Source organism: Bacillus rossius, chromosome 1, assembly GCF_032445375.1.
Source record: "Bacillus rossius redtenbacheri isolate Brsri chromosome 1, Brsri_v3, whole genome shotgun sequence".
Lineage (NCBI taxonomy): Eukaryota > Metazoa > Arthropoda > Insecta > Phasmatodea > Bacillidae > Bacillus > Bacillus rossius.
Window position 1 is genome coordinate 196,603,551 of NC_086330.1, and position 21,013 is coordinate 196,624,563.

Below are 21,013 nucleotides of genomic sequence, written 5' to 3' on the forward strand. Positions count from 1 at the left end.
TTTAACATTCGTAACAAACACCATATTTTAATTAAATGTGTAAGTTTATTACATACACTTTAAATGAGCGTATAAACATCTCTGTAACTTAAACTATAGTGGCTAATTTCTGGAACATAAGATGGGAATTTATGGGCTATGCTCCTTGATCAGGTACAAGTTCAGTTCCCGGCTGTTATGAATCAGGCTGAAGCCGTTCCTGGCCCTTTAAACATGAATATGCTTTGTGCGCAACTTTAATTTTACATTAGTTTTAAACCTTATTTTCCATATTCCTATTTGAACTAAATTGTTATTCCCTCTGTTTAAAGAAAAACCATTGCTGAAAAGGAAATTTAGTTAGGAATAGTAAATAACTTAGATAATTTCTGTGGAGTTTTTTTTTGCAACGGTTATGTATTTAAGATTTACGGTTTTCATGAACTAGCAAAATAGTTCCTGGTCCATGCATCGGTAGCATTGATGTCGCAATTCCCACGTGTAATCGCATTTGTGCATGTATTAACGAATTTGGTTTTGCTTTAAAAATGTCAGTGTTTTTTACTATGGTTATATTTTGTTATGATGAAAAATCTTTTTAGAATAGTTACAACATTTTTATAAAAATGGAAGTGTTTTGTGTTAAAAATGTATATAAAGAATAATATTGGGTTTTTGCAGTCAATCGTGTGCATAGTGTGGTATACAAACATATTTCGTGGTTAAGGTTATTAAAAGAGTCCATCAAATGAAAAAAATCTTTTTTTTGTGAAAATTTGTTGTTTTGGTTCAATGGGTAGTTTCTGTTTGTGTTCATAGCTAATTACTGACTGATATTTTGTTTATTTGTGTTTAAATATTAATATTTTCTTCTATAATATAATTATATTCTATGCTAATGTGTGTATTTATTTTGTAATTTTTTTAAATATAAAAAGAAAAATTTACTTATATATGTTACTTTGTCTTGTTTTTTAAACTGTAGAATATATAAATATTTAAATAATTTGTTTTTTACTATACCAATTTTTTTTATTTAGGTTGTGTTTAAATGCATCATACAATAATTGTAATAAATCTATTTCAACACTAATGTTTTATGCTTAACTCTTTGACGCCAAACTGGTGATTTGTAAGTTACATCATAAGGTTTTTTTTAGAAAAACTTCAAATATTATGCGTTTTAATAAATAAAAGTCTAAATTAAAAATGTATTTTGGAAAAAATTATTTAATCCCGCCCTTTGATTAATTTTTGTGACCAGCCGCTACGAGTGCTATTTGAGTGTTTTAAACACCGTAGTTGCAAATCCATAGATTAGTTTTGTCTTAAATTTCATATTACCACATTTTATAAATAAAAAAGTTTTTCTGATTGGTTATAAAAAAGAGGATCTATTATTTATATATAGCCTTTCTGTCAAGACGCATGGCTACGTTTCCCTATACGTTTAAATAGCTATCTGTTAATAATTATAGCTACTCTCGTAATCTTACGGAAAATGATGTAGGCCTATGATGTGAATAAGGTTGTTTCGAAATTAAATTTTAACAGTCATATTTGAATGTTAATTTGGTAAGCGTATTCACGTGGCCTCTGTTCTTGCAGTACCACTTCTTATTGAGTTCTGCTATGTGCGCCTTGTCCGGAACACTAACAGAAGGGATGGGGAATATTTAATTTTGTCTCATGTAGCGGTCGCGACTGTATCTGTAAGTCGCAAGGCCAGGCCACAACCCGCGATAGCGAAAATACCACGTCACGTCACGTCACTAGAGCAACACTAGAGCAACAGCATGTCGTGGGCCGCATGTACCCGCAGCAAGTCGTCGTCTGTGGAGCAGCAACTCGCGACACGCCCAGCGCTGCTTGTCCAGCGTCACACTAGTACTTCCTCAGCGCGACGCGCGACACGAGCGTGGCCAGTTACTTTTCGAAATAACATGTGAATTCAACCTAAATGATATCGCCTATCGCGAAATAACGAACAAAGCAAGAAATCACTATTTCATCGCACCGAAGTAGGGCACTGCCCAGTTTCTGTATGTTCAACATTACTATATAAATGTGCAAAATATATTTTTAAAGTTTCCATTAAAAATATATATTTTTAAAAAATGTCTGGAATATAAAGAAATTTTTCTTAATTTCAGAAAATAACTTCTATAAAATGAAGGCAATGAAATATAAGCTATTTTGGTTTCTCTGAGATTACATCAATTCAAAGTTTGTTTAAATTAATGTCATACTATAAATATTAATAAAACTTTAAAACGAGATTAAAATAACTTAATAAACTAGTATTTCATTAAAAACCAAACAAAATCATTGTTCTTCCAGTTCCATGCACGAAAACCCGTAAATAAATAATATTTGCGTTAAAAATATCACATCCTCATACATTACAGATTTGGTCATGCGACTTTGCCGCCACTAACTACCAGTGTACTTCGAATACATATTTCATTTTGCCCGTAATAACAATAAGCCTTCATAGTTGAACCGTCGCCCGGCGAAATGTAACTACCGATCCCTTATGATGCCTTATCTTTATGGCATTACGTCATTACGTAAGACGCCTTAATGCGGCCGTCATAAGTTAATACTGTTACGACTCGCTGTGGGACATAAAGGGTTCGTAAGGATAGCCCAATTAATTTTCCACTATCTTTATTTAAAAACTGCTCTTTACACTCTTATTTACATTCTTTTTTGTGCTGGTATCGGGATGTAGACTGCTATCAAATTATGAAATGACAATATAATAAGGGACTCCGAAACATAAATTTCAATTTCAAGTACGTCGTAGGTTGTGTTAAAATCTTGGACCCCTCTCGACATAAATATGATGCGTTGCTAATTAAGGCCACAGACAATACAGAGTATTCTCAAGAAAACTATTAGTTAATTCATTGGCAAATAACCCCTTCTTCCACTCTCCAACTTGCTTTTGGCAATGAATCAGTCATTCAGTATTATCTGAAGTCGAATAAATGTTTGGGTGCAAGCACTATTACTTAAAATGGTTGTCCCAATCACATCATACAGTGGTTACTTTTAGAATGAAGTAAATAGAAAAAGCAAAACGTCCGTAGTAGGTAAGTTACAACATTTTTCCTATGGCAATGGTAACTTAAAAGTCTGTTGATAAAATACACTACAATCTTAGGTGATGGAAGAGAAATACCACGAGAGGTAGAGAGAAAGAGAGAGAGAGTTAAATGTGTGATTCAGACGTAACACTGACAGAGTGGATATCTGGACAGCCAACAGAGAGCCGCATTTTTGGCCGCACGAGTCACGCTGAAATTTGAACTCAGTTAAAACTTCTGTGTAGCGAAAGAGCAGAAAACACCATTTTGCCTAAATTTCTACAAATCCAAGCTAAAAATAAACACGTAAACGGGAAAACAGCCTTCCATAATTATATCAGCTATTTGTAAAAAGAGTAGGTAGTAAATTACTAACCAGTAACGCATCCAAAAATATGTAGGTATATTTTAAACGAAAATTGTTGGTTTTTTAATGTAGTTTGAGAATATGGAAATACGTTGTGCAAACCACAAATTAATTAAAGTTAAAAAGACAAAAAATATAAAAATACTGCACAAATTTAAACATAACAACTCATACAATTTCTTTATTATCACACTTCAACTAATGGGAATTATTCAGAAATGCACTAACTTACGCGTGACGTGTGACCTCTAGCGAGGTAGAGTTGGTAGGACTCTGTTAAGGTTAGTTCTACTCGTAGTAGAATTAACCTTAACTCTGGTTCAAATTCATTTTATCAATCTTGATTTTTTTTACCAAATTTTTTCCCCAAAGAACACAGCGCAATTGTCTAATGAACTCGCTGTCACGTTGTAACCGGCTGTCTGGCTAAACTTTTTCTGCATCCCCAATGAACAATGCTTGTGCAATATTATTCAGAAAATAAAAAGGAAAATTGCAGCTTAACTTGTACTTTTATGTAAAGGGAAAATTTAATTTCTTTGTTCCTGATCTAGCCCAAAAATGTGCAACGATTTTTAACAAATATGTTTACGAGATTTATTAACTATGAACCCATTTTCTGAACATTAACATTTCTATTTTCTCTATAAAAACTATATTCAACTCAAAGTTTTGACGTGTATTTTACATACATATTGTAGGTATATTCCCCAACACTATTGTTAGTTTAAAGAGAAGAAAGCCTTATTACGCAACAACAGCATTATATGAGAAATTAAAATGTTAAATCAATAACATTTTTATTATTTGGCTCAGAGTTCCGTAAACAGCGACGGCAATAGCAGTAACAGAAAAATTATATTTTAAAAACTCGTTTTAAATTTATATTTTTTAAAAGAAGTGTATTTAGTCCAATGTTAAATCATTTTATTTATTATAAATATACAAACAAAAAAATAATATTTTTATGGACACTTATATAACGTATTCATTAAAAACCTGAATAAACTCAATACATCGTTCTAATGTGGCTGGAAAACCATTTCCTGATGTCCATTCAGCGATATGTAGAACTGACAGCACTACCTATACTTTGAGATGTGAACTAAAAGAAAATGTTTATGTAGCCAAAAGAGTGCAGCACTGAATGCAGGCAGTGTAAACAAAATATTTCTCACTACAGACTTTTCAAAATATTTATGCCTTTTCATACAAAATTCTAAGTGTCATGATTCGGTGTTGTGTGTTTCTACGTTACGTGTTTCTAAGTTATGACAGTTATAAGTTGTGTGTTTCTAAGTTGTGATAGTTCTAAGTTATGACTTTCTACGTTACGACATTTCTAAGTTGTGTGGTTCGGCGTTACGTGTTTCTAAGTTACGTGTTTCTAGGTTATGACAGTTCTAAGTTGTGTGTTTCTAAGTTGTGATAGTTCTAGGTTATGACTTTCTACGTTATGAAGTTTCTAAGCTGTGTGGTTTGGCGTTACGAGTTTCTAAGTTACGTGTTTCTAAGTTATGATAGTTCTAAGTTGTGTGGTTCGGCGTTGTGTGTTTCTACGTTACGTGTTTCTAAGTTATGACAGTTCTAAGTTGCGTGGTTCGGCGTTGCGTGTTTCTACGTTACGTGTTTCTAAGTTATGACAGTTCTAAGTTGTGTGTTTCTAAGTTGTGATAGTTCTAAGTTATGACTTTCTACGTTATGACGTTTCTAAGTTGTGTGGTTCGGCGTTGTGTGTTTCTAAGTTACGTGTTTCTAAGTTATGACAGTTCTAAGTTGTGTGTTTCTAAGTTGTGATCGTTCTAAGTTATGACTTTATACGTTATGACGTTTCTAAGCTGTGTGGTTCGGCGTTGTGTGTTTCTACGTTATGAGTTTCTAAGTTATGACAGTTCTAAGTTGTGTGTTTCTACATTACGTGGATTGTTACGAGTTTTCTTAGTTATACATGTTCTACGTTGTGACTTTCTACGTTATGTGTGGTTCCCGCTCGCCGGCGACCTGGGGCAGGCCGTGAACGGGTGAGGCGAGTTTCCCCCACCCCCGCCAGGTGGGTGAGAAGACGGCTGGGCGGCCCCTGCAGTAGCTTGCGGGGGCGGCGTCGACATAATGTGGGCAGCGTCGCTCACCGGCGACCTGGGGCAGGCTGCGAACGGGTGAGGCGTGCCGCCCCCACCAGCACCAAGTGGGTAGAAAAACTGCTGGGTGGCCCCTGCAGTAACATGCGGGGGCGGCGTAGTTGTAATGTGGGTGGCGTCGCTCGCCGGCGACTTGGGGCAGGCCGCAAACATGTGAGGCGGGCCGCCCCCACCCGCGCCAGGTGGGTGAGACGGCAGCTGGGTGGCCCCCGAAGTAGCGTGCGGGGGCGGTGCCGAGGCCAGATGGACGGCGTCGCTCGTCGGCGACCTAGGGCAGGCCGCGAACGGGTGAGGTGGGGCGCCCCCACCCGCGCCAGGTTGGTGAGATTGCAGCAGATTGGCCCCCTCAGCAGCGTGCGGGGGCGGCACCGATGCCAGGTGGGCGACGTCGCTCGCCGGCGACCTAGGGCAGGCCGCGAACGGGTGAGGCGGGCCGCCCCCACCCACGTCAGGTGGGTGAGATTGCAGCTGAGTGGCCCCCGCAGCAGCGTGTGGGGGCGGAGCCGACGCCAGGTGGGCGGCATCGTTCGCCGGCGACCTGGGGCAGCCCGCGCACTGGTGAGGTGGGCTGCCCCCACCCGCACCAGGTGGGTGAGACGGCAGCTGTGTGGCCCCCGCAACAGCGTGCGGGGGCGGCGCCTACGCCAGGTGGGCGGCGTCGTTCGCCGGCGACCTGGGACGGGCCGCGAACATCGCGAACAGGTGAGGCGGGCCCCCTCCAGCTGTTATAGGTGGGCGGGGCGGCGGCTGGGTGGTTCCGCAGCGCCGGGGTGCGTCTCTCGGCGGAGCTGGGCTGCTAATTGGGGGATGGTGGCCAGCTGTGTCACCGACCCCTAGACGGAGTTTCCCGGGAGCTTCACCTCACCCACTCGCGTTCGCCAGACTGCCTCGCAGGTCGGGCACACCGTATGCCAGTGGTACTGCTCTGTCGCGCATTAGCAGCAGCGGGGTTGCCGGCTGTCCTGGGCGCCTTGTGTTCCCCCGCGGTGGTCGTGAAGTCCTCCAAATCTGCAGCCACCTGGGCCCACCACTCGCGCGCTTCCCCGCGCAGCTGCGCGCTCACGCGTTCCGCCCGCTCTTCCCGCGGTATCTGGTACCGCACGAACCTCGCCACGCATGCTCGCAAAAACACGCGTGGATCCTCGTGGTTGAGGCCCGCAAACTCCGGGAGGGTAATAGGCCCGTTGGGGGGCGGGACGTGGTTGCTAGCTGACCCCCTGGGTGACCTCGTGCGTGTCGCTCGCACCCCCACACAAAATAAGTCCGTCCTGGAAATTTACGATTTCCAGCGCGTCTGCGCATGCGCGGTGTTTAATTGTTCCGCACTGCTGCCATCTCGCTATCTCGCCTCGGTAACCGGGACAGTGGACAGCGGCGCACTGGTGACCCACTTGGGTTCTGGGCTGTCCCTCCGTCTTGACGTGTACCATTTCGCAGGTGCAGTACAGGTGAGGGTACTCACCGGTGCTGTGGCTGGTGGTGTGCAGCTTGCCGCACCCGGCGCAATAGCTCTCCATGGTGATGGTTATGTCCGGCCTCTTGTGCATGGGTGATCCGCGGCTGTCCGACCCGAGCGTCGGGTTGTAGTGTCGGTGGTGGGCGCGGGCAGATCCGGGGGTGCGCCCCCTTGCGCTTACGACCGAGCAGTCTTGCCCGCACGCACGTGCCTCGCAGTTGTTTACGCGGCGGCGGCTGGTGACGTACTCTGGCGTCTCTGTGATCTTCGGGCGCGCTCGTTTGTCCTCTGCGCGCGATCGGTCGGGGCAGTCCACTCTCTCGAAAGGGGTTTGGCGGGAGGGGGTGAGCGAATGATCTGCATGCGGGAGGGGGTGGTGTGGAACCGGGGAATGCGGGAGGGAGTGAGCGAACAATCTTTGGGTGGGAAGGGGGTGGTGATGCCTGATTACCCCGGCGCGTCCCGTTCCGCGGCGCCTGCACGTCTGCGCGCGCTTTCTCTCCCCTTTGTGCTGTCCCTACGCGTAACTCTGCCGGATTTTCTCGATTCGGATGGCGTTTGTGGCGTTGTTATGTTGCCACACTAGGTGAGCGCCATTTGACGCCTTCTGCCTTCTGCCCAGGTGATGTTAAGGGTGTGGCTGTGCTTTTGGGCGCCAACTAGCAATATTAACTACGTGCTAGTGCGTAGCCGAGACTCTTGACTCAGGGCGTGACGTCGCCACGTGGCCGGCAGGCAGTAAGGGTCGTTCCGACAGAGTTACCCCCGGCTGGTTTAGCCACCAGGGACGCTATGCTACGGACGTAAGTGTTTTATTGTCAGGCACGCTATACATGCGCTGTGTTGTGCATGGCCCGCTTACTGGGAGCCGTGCTCTACAGGCCACGTTTCTGATGGGTTGAAAACTCACGCAATTCCAGTAGAGATGGCAAGGGCGGAGGTCGAGAGGCTCTGCGGGCGACTCGCGACTAGTCTCCTTGAAGGGCAGTGATTAACTGGCGATGGCTGTGGCGTCCGCACGACTCCCCAGCCTCGCTCCCGCGATAATGTGTCGTGTGCAAAAGTAATCCCGGGCCATGCACGCCGCCTGATCACACTAAAGTCCAGAATTGCAAATAATATTAAAACATAGCCATTACTCAATTAATATTGTTTTTAAGAGTGCTGAAAGTTAATTTCAGAGTCCAGATAATCAGGTCACCTCACAATACCCCCGTAGTCGACTATCGCGTGGGCGACAGTCGATTAGGCGGGGCAGCTTATGTTCGAGGCGTTGCACCACCCTGCACCCAGGTGTGTTCACGTCGCACACGCTCGGGGCGAGGCGGCGATGCGCCATAGCGGTCTGTGCGGATTCGAGGAGCACTAATGGTTGGCGTCAATACATATGTAATCGTTGAAAGGCCAAAAAATCAACTTGTATTAGGGTCAAGGTGGGTTTATAAAGTAAAGAAAGGGACAGATGGGAAAATTGAAAGATTCAAGGCTAGGGAAGTTGCCAGAGGTTTTGATCAGGTTCATGGTGTTGACTATCAACAAATCTATTCACCAGTCATACAAAGAAAAACAGTGAGGTTGTTATTTTCACTAGCAGCTTGTAATGACTGGGCAGTAGAACATTTAGATGTATTGACAGCCTACCTGAATAGCCCATTAGTTGAGAAAGTATATATGGAGCAGCCAGAGGGTTTTTCAGGGGATAGGGATAAGGTATGGAAACTAAAAAAGGGTTTGTATGGGTTAAAACAGAGTACTTTATAATGGTATAAAACAATTGACAGCATTCTCGTAAAGCTATGTCTTCAAAATTTAAAAAAAAGGACAGGTGTGTACGTAAACGATAATAAAGATTTGATAGTCGGACTATATGTTGATGACCTAGGATTGTGGGGTAAATATAAACAAATTGACTGGATCAAGCATTAACTAAAAAAGGTAATAGAAGTGAGAGACCTAGGAAACATGTGTAATTTTCTCTCAATTCACGTAAGCATACATGATCAAGCTGTCAAAATTGACCAAATTCATTATCTAAAACAGGTTTTAGATGACTTCAGTTTGAGTGAGACGAATGCCAAGGGCAGAACTGCCCCACTTTCATTAAACAGTGATGACAAAACTGGAACAGGGGAAGAATCTTTTGACTGTGAAATGTATCAGAATGCTGTAAGCAAATTATTATACTTGTCTAACATGACCAGACCAGATATTAGTTTTGCAGTTAATAAATTGATGTCCCTCGGCTTCTGGTCCCTATTTCCCCGTTTACTAGATATTCCTGTTGTGCCCGTACTGCTCTCGTCGGAGAGGTCTGGGTCCAGGCCGACGTGGCCGGGACCGGGAAATACGGGACCTGGAGGGATGGCGAGGAGGTGAAGAAGAATGATAGGTAGATTTAAAGGACCACTCGATGTTAACCGTTCCACGAGCCCCTTTATTGTATCCTGAGAGCTTGCCGCAGCCTGGCGGATCCATCGCGGGGTGTGCGCCCTTCCCACGAAGACCCGGACTCCCGAAGACTGTCTCGTGCAACCCACTCGTCTCGACACAAACTAGAAATCCTCCCACGTACAAAGTTCCTGATTGCTAACTGCTTCACAAAGGTGCGTGATACGTGCGCGGTTCTTTACGTACAGACTCGTAACGACGGCGATAGTTCGGCGGTGCGTAACTATGCTTGCGCGTCCTATAATGACCGACTCGTGACGTAACTCGTAACTCGTAACTCGTACGCCCAATCGTGTGAACGACACAACGAAGGCAGCTCAGCTGCTGCCAAAGCCCGTGCAGTGGCGTTGTCGCCGGACCGCGAGCTCGGTAGACACGTCTCGCGATCAGCGCGGAGCGGCGCTCACGTCCGCTGCTGAACGAGTCCTGAGTACCACTGCCCTTCCCCGCCCGCCCGCGGGCCGTCGCGCGCGGGCTGCGGGGGAGGGGAGGAGAAATCGGCCGGCGTGGGAGAGCGCCACCCCTCGCGACGCGGACGAGCACCAGGCCGCGATTACATATTAACACTGCGAGACATTTGCGAAAATTACAAGATTATTTACACACTAATTAATACATTACGGTACATTATTTACACATTTATTAAAAAGTCACGGTCATTTGGAAAAAATATATACAACACAGAATCATTTACACACTAATAATGTCTCACTGGCATGCTAGGGCGCACGCGGGTGCGTCCCTGGCCGATGCACAACACTGAGGGTTCACTGGGGAAAAACAGACCCCCTCAGGTCCGCGTCGGTGGCCAGGTACGGCCTCTGTATCTGGGAGGGTACGACGACTGTCGTCAAAATTAAGCATGAAAACAAAAAACCCAACTAGGAAAGACTGGAATGATGTCAAACATGTTTTAAGATATTTTATAAATACAAGTAAACTCAAGATAAGGTAAAAGAAAGATCAAGCGTGCATCCAGGCATTTTGTTATGCTGATTGGGGTAATTATAAAGGTGATAGGAAATCCATTAGTGGTTATGTGTTTCTATTAGCTGGGGCTCCTATCATTTGGCGCACAAAAAAACAGACTACTGTGGCCCTGTCTACTGTAGAGGCAGATTTCAACTCAATGTGTGAGACAGCTCGGGAAGCTCTATGGCTGACAATGATTTTAAAGGAGTTGGGACAAGATCAGATAGTAAACAAACCATTTGTAATACAGTGTGATAATTTAGGTTCAATGTCACTAGCCGAAAATGGTTTAAACTCCGAAAGATCTAAACATATGCCAATCAAGTTATGTTTCCTAAATGATCTCGTTAGTGAAGGAAAGATAAAATTTAAGTACAAACCAACAAATGAGAATGTGGCAGATTTGTTTACCAAGTCTTTAAATGGGGTAAAAACATCCAATTTTGTGGAAGCACTTGGTTTAAAGAAATAAGGTATTGTAAAAAAAATACTTGTATTGCAGATTAAAATGTGTTTTGATTGTTTAAGTGAGTTTAGTTCATAAGTGTGTTAATTGTCATTTTAATAACTGCCAAGGGGAAGTGTTGTGTGTTAAATATTGTTGTTTAAGTGTTTGTGGCAGTCATTAAAATTGGTATGTTTAGTTTTTAAGGTTGGTAACATGTTAAAACAATTGTTGAATACTTCTTCTTTGTAGTATTGTTTGATGTGACCATGTTTAAGTTGTGATGTGTGTAAAGAATTTTAGAAGAAGTAAAATGAGTCTATTTCAAAGCATGTGTTATTATTGCAGTATTAATTCCACGAAATTAAAATCTTCTAACAGCTATGTCAGCAGTAACGAGGCGACTTGGCACTTCTTTCAATGAATTAGAATTGGAATGTTAATAAGGATTGATAATCGCTTATGAAGAGTTACAATCAAATTAATTGTAGGTGGTACAAAGTTCACCTGGTCATCTAGTATTAAATAAATTTGTCTGAACTTTCTTAGTGTTTTCTTCTTTCTGAAGCTTTTCTTTTCACTCTTGAGCATCTGATTTACGTCGTATTCCATAATTTCCTGGAAAAATTTATCACGTATTTTACGTGACCTGCATTTAATAAAATATAGATAAAATAAAAATTGGCACAAACACAAGCTTAACAAATTTGGTCTCATATTTCTAACTCAGAAAAAAATTAAACTCAATATGTACTTAATATGTTATTTAACAAATAATTTTTTTTAAGTTACCGGTACCCTATTTATTGCCTCCAATTTCAGAAATACATAATATTGTTTCTTGTGATTTCGGATCTGAACTTACAAATCATTTAATAATTGTTGTCTCCAGTTTGCTTGGATGATTAATTATTAAGCATCCAAGCAAACTGGAGACAACTGGTTCGAAAACACACACACACACACACATATATATGTGTGTGTAACACGATTTGCTTCGCAAACTATATGTGTGCATTGTGCCCACTGTAACATGCTAAAACGCAAATAAATCTGAATTACTGGCTGCAACCGAAGCTGGCCTGTTCATTATATTGAAATATCATTTCCCTCACACAACATACACCTGTCGTGGCCGGCAGATTTTACGTTGCCTTACCAGGTTTTTAACATTCCACCGTAAAGCGATAACCGAGAATCCTCCTCATCCACGATGAAACAAAATATCTAATGAATATATTTTTTTGTCTCTCCTTGTAGTCTGTTATAATAATTATCTTCCAGGCAGATTTGCAGATTTGGCTACTTCTGTAAACGTGATATGAGGATACCTCGTACATACTTACCGTTACCAGATTTGTAATTTTCGTCCTACTATCAGGGTATATCAACACATTCAGAAGTCTTGATATGAAACTGGGCCCCTCTGTTGCCCGGTCTGCCTAGCGATTTGGCCCACCTCTACTGTGTACTCGTCACCAACAGTCAGCTGTTACTCATCTTGCCCTCACAACAAAACGTTCAATAAGCAGTCTATAACTATCTATGGCCTAAGTTTCAACCTCTTCCTTCCCCCTTTCACTTAGCCAGCCCAGCATGACTAGGGTTACCAGACGTCCTGCAAAAGGAGGACATGTCCTCCTTTTTATGTATTTTTTTGCGTCCGGCCGGATTTTCCTTAATGCTCCAAAATGTCCGGCTTTTTTATAAAGTGAGATAATTCCTGCAGTTTCACTCTGAGTAAAGCGCGCGGTGCGCGCTAATACGCTGTCCGCAGTCACCCCACTAGTAAGTAGTTCTATGACAGCTTGACAGGTAGCAGCATATGCAGAAGCACGTGTTTTTAATATGCTGTATATGCGTAGTTTGTTTGATTCTTTATACTGAGACTGTATTAAATGCCAAAACATTGTAAAATATCGTATTCCATTGTAATTAATTCATTTTTTTTTTTTTTAAGTGAAATGTCCTCCTTTGGCGAGGTGAATGTCCTCCTTTTCTGTTATAGTGTCTGGTAACCCTAAGCATGACCCAATTTACGAACATTGATTTGGTGCCCATATGGTTCAGAGCCTACTCTAACTTTGGAGGTACCATCGTAAAATCTTATCTTGACCTTGTACATTCCAGTGTTCCAGTGTTTGAGTGTTTGTGTTAATTGGTTACACCAGACTGAATCTGGCGAAGTTGCTTTGTGCAATGAAAATTTTGAATTTACAAAAAAAAAAAAAGGCCCTCAATTTTTTTTTTTGTTTTGATTTCTCGAAAAAATAAGTAAATCAAATAAAAGTTGCTTCCAATATAGGATATGTTTCAAGCCAAAAACTAAAATTATGTCTGCTAAATTAAATAACATTTTTTAACTTGAGTTTTATTTGTTAGAGTTAAAAAGAAACTTTATGCTTCTAGCTCTCAGCCAGATTCCGTAGATTAGATCTAAAAAGCGCGGTAATTTCAATGAAAATAACATTAAAAAGGCGGGCGAATCATGATTCATGAATTCAAGAATTCGTACACTTTCTACATAAAATCGACAATATAACGATAATGATATTTTCAGGCTAATATATTTGTAAAATATTTGATGAAAGGCAGTTTAGGATACAAAATAATTTTTTTAATAATATTTTGTATATAAATGTTTCCCGCCTATTTAACAGTTTACGCGGGAATAGACGTGCTCATATGGGCACGATCTCCAGGCTCCAGCAGATAACTTGTCGTTGCAGAATTCCGTCAGCGTTCAAACGGACAGGTCCACGAAACGTTAATAATGTCCGTTTCTGCAGAGAACAAAGAAAATTTAAAACTTATCAGCCCACTGAAGAGGCTTGGAGTTGAGAACAATGTGAGTAAATGTTTGTTTTTGTTCACTAATATTCGGCGAGTGATAGGGGAAATTTTGGTGTATTTGTTACAGAGACCGTGCAGGAACAAAAGTTAAATTTTTGCGTTCAGATTAGTATGGAAGTGAATTAGCTATTATGATTCATTATCTGCGTTACTAGCAATAGCGCAATACCATGTGAAGTTAATGGCGTTTTTGAATGGGTAATATATTGCAGGTAAAAGGTTAAGACTTATGGTGGGAATCTTGCATTTTTTTTACTTTGCATTGAGGTTAATATACTTTTAATAAGTAGATTTTGTGGTAGTTCGTTAGTGCGTATCCAGTATTTAGTACAGTTTCGCATCACAACATATTCAACTGCTTTCTTTATTTGAATATTTTATGTTTAAATAGAATTGGATATGTTACACGGAATAATTGCTCCTTAATAGCATATCCACTTTATTCAAAGCCATATAGTGCATATCTTCAAAATCAAAAATATTTTGGTTATTGTACAGTTGAAATCACACATTTAACTGCTAACTTTATATGAATTTTTAATGCACTTGTATATTTTGCACTGTACAATATTGCTCCTGTGAACAATGTTTCTCAAAGTTTTATACATATTTTTAAAATAAATAATATTTTGTTACCTAATTATACATATTTACCAAACATCCAATTCATTTCTTTATTCTAATAATTTATGTTAAAATTCAACATTTTGTCAGTCACATGAACAATTATGAATTACGTTTAATATATGCATATATTTATTCTACCTAGTTCAGCAGTGTTTAATTTCTAAAAAAAAAGAATAAGAAAAATCAAATTTCGATAATAGTGGTTTTGTGTGCTTCTGATCTTGTTTGATTACTGTGCAAAATGACATTTTAATTTTTTTTTTTAAATTTTTATTCGCTTTTGTTTATCACTGCTTTACTAAGCAAGCAACTTTATACCAGCTGCATGTTAACCCTTGTTATAAATAACCATCAAAATAGCAGGTAGATATGTTTGCCTTTGTTTGCACTCAGTTTAAGACAGACAAAAATTAATAAAATACCTGTATGGGGTGATTAAAGATCCATTTATAGCTGCCCTAAAAATAACTTTCAGGATTTCACCTTTTATTTTTTAGAAAAGCCCCTAACTTAACAGTTATCTGAGGGGGTTTTGTTTATAACTAGGTACTTAGAAATATTTTTTGTTACCAAGACTGGAGCAGATAGAATTTAGCTGGGGGGAAATATAAGTACTCTGAGAAAATCTTTCTGATCGCTAGTACCACTCTGTACCCCTTACTACGTGCCAGTTTAGAGAGGCTTACTGTTTTTGTTTTGCTAGTGTTGAACATAATTTGTTATAAAAATACATTGTTTTGCTATGTAGTGAATGTAAAATCATTGGCAGACATGTTATATATACATCTCCCCAGGACCGCTGAGAGAATTTGTGGGCCCCTGGGCAGCTGGGGTAGTAGGCCCCCTTTTTTTTGCATACCACTACTACGTAGGCCTATACCATAAATATATATGGTATCGTAAAATTGCATATTTCATTTAAACACATAACAATTTCCTAGTTACGCAAAAAAAAAGAGCATTTGCATGTATTATCTCAGTGCACTTTTACATTGTTAATCCCATCAAAATACAAATAATAATTAATTTTGATGTATATGTTGCTAAAAAAAAAAAAAAAAAAAAAAAAAAAAAATCTTACATGGTAATCAGAAATTGCATTATTATATGAGTGTTTAAAATACATAAGTATAATAATTTATTCTGAAAGTAAATATTATTAAAATAATGTAAAGTAATAATCAATTTTATTACTTTGAAAACCTCAAACACACTGAACCACGTTCATTACATTGAAAAATTTGTAATACATATTAATTATTTATAACGTTCCAGGGACGTCGGAACGTTTTCATTAGTTGGGGGCTGAACAGATGTATCACACTTACCTCAGTCATAGAGCGGGGGGGGGGGGGGGGGGGGTCCGGGGGCCCTCCCCCCGGAAAAATTTGGAATTTTAGATGCAAAATTGTGCTATTTAATGAGTTTCCGAACCAAAATATTAAATATACCATTCCAAGAATTTGATGACGTAGTATGTATTAAATACTACTCTGACAGTAGATGTAGTAAAATTTAAATAAAATACCATCTAGGAATTTGCAATCATTTTACAGTATATTGACAATCATAAATTTGATTTTCTAATCAATGTGATCACCAATGCAACATTTGTAACTACAGGTTGAGAAAAATACTACTACGACCAAACATTTATTCCGGGAAAAGGAGGGGGGCGAAATGCTACTCTCGTCCCCCCATGCATAACAGCACGGGGGCGACTCGCCCCTGCTGTCCCCCCTGTTCCGATGTTCCTGTAACATTCCCATTTCTGCTACTACGCAAGTATTTTGGTGTGAACTGAATGTTACAAGTACCTACTGCTCGGTTAGGTTATTGGTTATCGACTGTAGTTTTAGGAACACACAAAACAATTTTTATATATATATATATATATATATATATATATATATAATATATATATATATATTACAAGATGTTTTAATAGCAGGGAGGAAATGTTTTTCCAGCCATTTTTTTTTCCACTTCCCAGCCAGGCGCCCAAGACACAATTTCTTTAATGTCAATTTGTTTTTGGAATTCATTTTACATTCTGTTGCCTTGTATTTAAATTTCTGGACAGTGTACAACTGCTATGTTTGATTTAGTTTCATGAAAGCTCTGTCATCTTCAGATTAAAAAACATGATTGATTTGTTTGACACTCAGAATGTTTATCCGCTTCACTTTTTCCAGCATTATTCTGTTCTAAACTCTACCAGGTGAGACACACTGGTTAAACATCATGAACATCTAGAGTTATTCATCACAGCCAAGACAAGGTTACAAATTGAAACTTGTGGTGAATTTTTGTCACAGTTTGAGAATAATCCTGTAACTGATATTGAAACATTCCTTGTGACGTGATTATCTTCAATTGTTCTTTTTTAAATTATGCAATGAGCTTTTGTAATTTCTGAAACAAAAGATTCTTTAAATATATCTTTCAGATCCATTTCTCTAAGCACCGAACCTCTCTCTTAGACATGTGTGCAAGAGGGGTGTTATTAACCAGTTGTGCTGGACTCTATTGACCTTGCTGACAGTTTCTGAAATCCCTGCCAGTTGATTCGAGTTTGTTTCTTGCAACAATTTGAATGTCTTCCTTGTCTGCAATTGATTCTAACAGTCTCCTAACAACATACTTCTCCTTAAGAGATGATCATGGTGTTGCCTTTTGAGCATGTTTGATAGCTTTGACCAAAAAACACAATAGACATGTGAAGAAGCTTGAAGTCACCCTTCTTTCTTTAAGATTCTCTCATTTCTTTTAGTTTTATCACCTTTTTCCTCTGTCTTGTCCCTGGTTTTCTTCACTTATTGTGTTTGTTTTTCGCAATGTTCCACATATTTATCATTTCAAAATTTTTGTCATCATCTCATCTTTTCCCCTGCCCTCAATTCTATGTCTTTGGAAAATATAGAAGTAAATATGTAAGCTCAAATAATAATTACTTTTATAGATTTATCCAAAATATTAGGCTACACAGTCAACATACAAATTCTAAAGTCATAAATTCTTGTTCTTGGGTATGACATGATTTTCCAGGTTTTAGTATACAATTTTGAAAGGAAAGTCAATAGGCCTAAGACTCATACTATCCACTTTTGTGTGGACAGACCCAGTGAAATGTCAAACACAGTATGATACAGAAAGAAAAATTGATAAAAACAATTATTCAAACAGCAGTTACACTAATCACTTTGTGTGTGTGTGTATGTGTGTATGTGTATATATATACACACACACACACACACACACACACACACAGAAAATTAAACTAGTCATATTTGATTATTTAGTTTGCAAAAGAATTTATGGACCAAGGGGATTGTAAAGATGAATGACCCCCCTGCTCATAGAACTCTTTTACAGATTCTGGTACATACTGAAAAATACATTGTTTGCATGGTTTTTTTTTTTTGGAAAGTAAATCAGATGTTCATATTGTAGTCATTTTATTAAACAGATACAGCTATTATCTTAGTATAATTGGCACTATTACTGTGAAAACACAAAACATTGTTACAATATGTGTTAAGTAGACGTGGGTTGCAGAGTATCAACCTGCTACTTTGTAACTGATACACACCTGTATCAGGTACTGCAAATGAGTACACTATTCAAGTATCAAGTACCTTAGTATCAGTGTAGAATTCGCCTTGAACAACACCACGGCCAATGTGCGCAGAACCCGATCGCAGATGACGATCACTTGGGCGGAGCTTTTGAAAGGGGAGGGAGCGGCACGACGAATAAGGGATAAAGAAGGGAAAGAATGTATGGGGAGGAAGCGCAGGGGAAGGCGTTGAAGGAGAGGCGCAGAGCGAAATTGTTAGGAGTCGTTTTGTTTATTGTCCCACATCAAAGTACGCTCAGTGCGCAGTGCCTGCTTCTTGCGAAGACTGAAGTCTCTAGCTAGTACGCTAATAGACCAATGACACTGGTTCTAGATCCATCATCCTTAGGTGATAGATAAGTGGATCTACGATCTAGGGAGCAAAGCTAAAACACTGTCTCGTTCAATAATAAAACTAGTGAAATTTTAATATTAAAAAGTAAATTAATAAAAGAATGATATAATATTTATATTTGTGCACCTAACAACTATGAAAATGCAAATAAATTCTCATTTGACCCTAATAACAGATGTAAGTAATATATGGACTTTCTTTTTTCGAAAACAATTAGTAACTAGTGTTTTCATACATGAAAAGATTACGATTTTATCAAAAATAAAAAATAAAAAAAACAGATAGGTACATTAGTGAGCATACTATATCAATAGATATTTGAGTTACATCAGGCAGATAGCAGTGCCAATATCGATAAAAAAACAAACACTTTGCAAGTTCAGTCACTATTTAACAAATAGTATTGCATTATAACTCAGTTTTTTTACACAAATTACACTTAGCAAACTCATTATTTTCCGTGAAAAAATTCCACACAAATGAAGTCTTTTTCTTGCACTTATCCATTCCTTATTTCACTATAAAGATACTAACTACAAAGCATGACAGCCCGCAACAATGTACAGGACGAACTGCAGTGAATGTTCAACTAATTGATACTGGCTGTATTAGGCGGGAATGAGCGTAACAGATGTAGAGAATTACCGGGAGTGATAAATAATGTATCAGATTCTCCTTACGGTCGCACGGTCTGCGTACGCGGAGCTTTTTTTTACTGTTGGAGAGAAGTAAGGACAGGGAGGGGAGGTTGGAAGAGAGTGAGAAATACTCCTTTGACGTCGGAAAGGGGGGAATGAAGTATGATGACGAGAAAAGGGGGGGGGGGGGGCTGGAGATTACGAAAGGAGTGAAAAGAGAACACCGATACCTTTTTATGCTGGTGATGACGGCACGGAGGATGTGTAACCTGTAACGAGAATGCTTACTGCTCTAGCTGATACAGAAGTATCAGCTATTTGTAACTAGTACTTTACTGTATCAGTAACAGGTTGGAACAGATACCGAAAATTGCTGTAACAACCCACCTATAGTGTTAAGTATGTATGATTTTCAAAATTATAGAGCTTTAGTAAAACTGAAATCGGTAACACCAAGGAAACTGTCTGCCCAAGACTAATCACGCCACCATCGTAGTTCGCATTGCAGATGTGTCTGCTAACATAACTGTTGTGCATGTGACTGGTGTTCACAGCCGGTGCAGTCGCCCCCGAAGAAAGTGAAGTGTGCTCTCTCGGAGGCGTCGCTGAACACGGATGCGCCAGAGGTCGAGGATGTGAGTGTGGCACACTGGGTTGTGCCAGAGATAATGAGCACTCCTTCATTATGCCTACACAAATAGACCTGTAAAGAAATATTAAATGTAGTTATAAAACTCAATGAGCTAGAAGTGTGTGCTAGAGTTGTGAGTGTGTCTATGGATAGTAGTTGTAAACTGACATAATTTGCTAAGTTCTGGGAATGGGCATGTAAGAATTTAAGGTCTTAAAATTTTGACACAGTATTTTGCAATTTTTTAATATAAATATTAATTAAATAATTTTGATTGTAAATTACTTATCCTGAATATTACAATCTAGATGTTAAGGGGGGGGGGGGGAAATTACAATACCGTGTTTTCTCGCATAATCGTCGCACATTTTATGATAAAATCAAGTTTAAAAATTAGGGGTGTGATGATTATGGGAAGGAAAAAAAAATTTTTGTTAGGTAAAGTTATTCATAAAAACAAAACCCGTTCATGGAAAGTACGTTTATTAAAAAAAAAAGGTGTTGTATACAAGTACGCCAAACAATTTATATTAATAATTCATTCAACAAAAACCTTTCTTCAACTTTAAATAGAAAAACAAAATCTGTGACCAGAACTAAAGGCACTTGAATATGTGACGTTACTAACATGTAACTATCGTTGTAGTACACATTTACCACGAAAGACAGGGTGACCACAGACCGGGAAAACCGGGAAAAGTCAGGGAATTTAAAACGGGTCAGGGAAAACCTGAAAAAGTCAGGGAATTTTTTGATGGGTCAGGGATTTTTTTTAGATGAGTTGTTTTCTGCATTTCAACAGCGATTCTTGCTATAACAACATTATTTAGTAGTGCTATTTTCACAATTATTTATGTGTATTTTTGTATACACTCCAATAATCTGCGGTTTTTTTCTTTCTTCCTTTGTAAAATGTGTTCTGAAAATTTGACAACGCCGCACGGCAACACTGCATGACACTAGTTCCGTCATTATTTAATGTTGGGTAACCTGTGGTTTCAAAATGAACAACTGACATCTTGGACGGGTTTTAAAGTATTTTTTTTTTTACGAGAGATGCAATTATTACCGAAGTTTTGAGGTTCGAAAAAAAAAACTTGAATTGATTAAAAATTATAAGGAAATGTAAAATCTTACTACGAGAAGAAAGTTTGTAGTCGCAGAAGGTCGTATACGTGGCACTCTACTGTTGTAAACAAATCTAGTCACTAGCCATTTGCACATTAATGCTGCTTTTGTTTTTTCATCAAACTGCACGAATTCAGTTACCGCCATGTAAATTTTAATACCCCAGTCTAGAATAGCACGTCTGTAATTCCAGCTAGCACGAAATTGCCACTGTAAAAAAAAATTAAATTTTTGCCGTGATTTAAGGAAAAAAACACCATGAATG

The 21,013-nt window shown here is 39.5% G+C and overlaps 1 protein-coding gene across 2 annotated transcripts in view; it reads left to right on the plus strand.

The window, feature by feature from the left end:
- The first annotated feature begins 13,546 nt into the window (after positions 1–13,546).
- Positions 13,547–21,013, plus strand: part of LOC134527211 (ribonucleoside-diphosphate reductase subunit M2 B) — a 230,808-nt gene continuing 223,341 nt past the window's right edge. The window contains exons 1-2 of one of the 2 annotated variants that reach the window (XM_063359678.1): positions 13,547–13,745; positions 19,544–19,624. In XM_063359678.1, the coding sequence (XP_063215748.1) occupies positions 13,671–13,745; positions 19,544–19,624 (156 nt within the window). In that variant the 5' untranslated portion in view covers positions 13,547–13,670. Of the gene's footprint in view, positions 13,963–19,543; positions 19,625–21,013 lie in introns of both variants that reach the window. The other variant, XM_063359679.1, reaches the window with a different exon arrangement.